Here is a 1,247-nt window from a genome sequence, read left to right on the forward strand (position 1 = left end):
CTGCTTAGGGACTGAAAAAAAAAAAAAAAAAAAGCGGGAAAAGTTAGGAGCAAACTACCTGGTACGTTGTCTGGACAAAATTTCAACTAGCATGCATCTCTCTCCACGATCCCACAATCACGTTGATTTCTCCCCGACACCTCGCGTCTTCTGCTCCCAAACTAAAGCACATCGCCACACCCTCCCTGCCTTTGCGTCGAATCTGCGCCGCTGCGGGCACGACGCCACCCCGCTCGGCGCGCCGCTGCTCCGGCCAGCCACCTCTCCCCGTCGCAGCGGTGCCTTCTCCACCTTCCTGCGGTGGCGGATCCCCACCTTCCCGGCGATGCGGCGGCCCCTCCACCTTCCTGGCAGCCAGTCCTCCACCTCCGCGCGCAGATTGCGTCCCCATGGGCGCGGCGGCTTCGCATCCCCAACCAGGGGCGGATGCCGCTCCCGGCAACGGTATGGCTCACCCTGCCCCTTCCCGGAACCGGCGGCGCGCGGCTTCCCCTCGTGGTCCGGTGGCCGTGCGACTCACCCGGCCCCTTGCATATGCCCTCACGGCGGCGCTCGTTCATCATGTGGCAGTGGCCCGGCACCTGTCGTATCTTCGGCGGTGACAGTATCTCGAGGTGAGCCCCGCACAAATCCGCATCCCTCGATAAGCATGGAGTCAATTTGCTTTTGGTCTGTACTAGTGTCTCAGTGTACAGTTTGATTCATAATTTTCGGACCAGATCGACAACTATTCCAATTGCCGTTCTTTTTTGCAATGATATATTCCATTATAATCCATGGCTTGCTTACTGCTTGTGTTCAGAAAAAGATCCATATCATATCTTTTTATGATAACTTCATCATCTAAAAATATGGTAAATGCATACCTTTTCTAGTGTATTCTACACAACATTATCATAAATATATCTTTGCACCCAAACAAATCATTGCTGTTATAGTAATTTTGCTCGTAGGAATGACATGTGTGCACTGTTCAAGGGTTAGTTTCATTCTGTTAATTGAAAGATGCAAGCTAGTTCGTTCATTCTAATTGTGTCATTACTAATGCAGAAAAAAGGTATCTCAGGTTTGGTCAAAGCTGCTCTTTTGAGTGCATTACAAACCACATTCTCGTTTCATCCCCATACAGGCAAGCTGTTACTGTTCATTTTTTTTCAATGTAGTTCTGCTTAGCCTGCGGTACATCTAATTTGCACCTGGCACCATACTTTATTATATTATATGGATATGGATTTTTAGTAATCGAA

The 1,247-nt window shown here is 49.6% G+C and overlaps 1 protein-coding gene across 2 annotated transcripts in view; it reads left to right on the top strand.

Moving 5' to 3' along the window:
- Nucleotides 87-1,247, top strand: part of LOC110430088 — a 3,428-nt gene continuing 2,267 nt past the window's right edge. For both annotated transcript variants that reach the window (XM_021447037.1, XM_021447038.1), the window contains exons 1-2: nt 87-614; nt 1,051-1,129. In XM_021447037.1, the coding sequence (XP_021302712.1) occupies nt 92-614; nt 1,051-1,129 (602 nt within the window). In that variant the 5' untranslated portion in view covers nt 87-91. The remainder of the gene's footprint in view (nt 615-1,050; nt 1,130-1,247) is intronic.

The sequence above is a fragment of the Sorghum bicolor genome, chromosome 9 (assembly GCF_000003195.3).
Source record: "Sorghum bicolor cultivar BTx623 chromosome 9, Sorghum_bicolor_NCBIv3, whole genome shotgun sequence".
In the NCBI taxonomy this organism is placed as follows: domain Eukaryota; kingdom Viridiplantae; phylum Streptophyta; class Magnoliopsida; order Poales; family Poaceae; genus Sorghum; species Sorghum bicolor.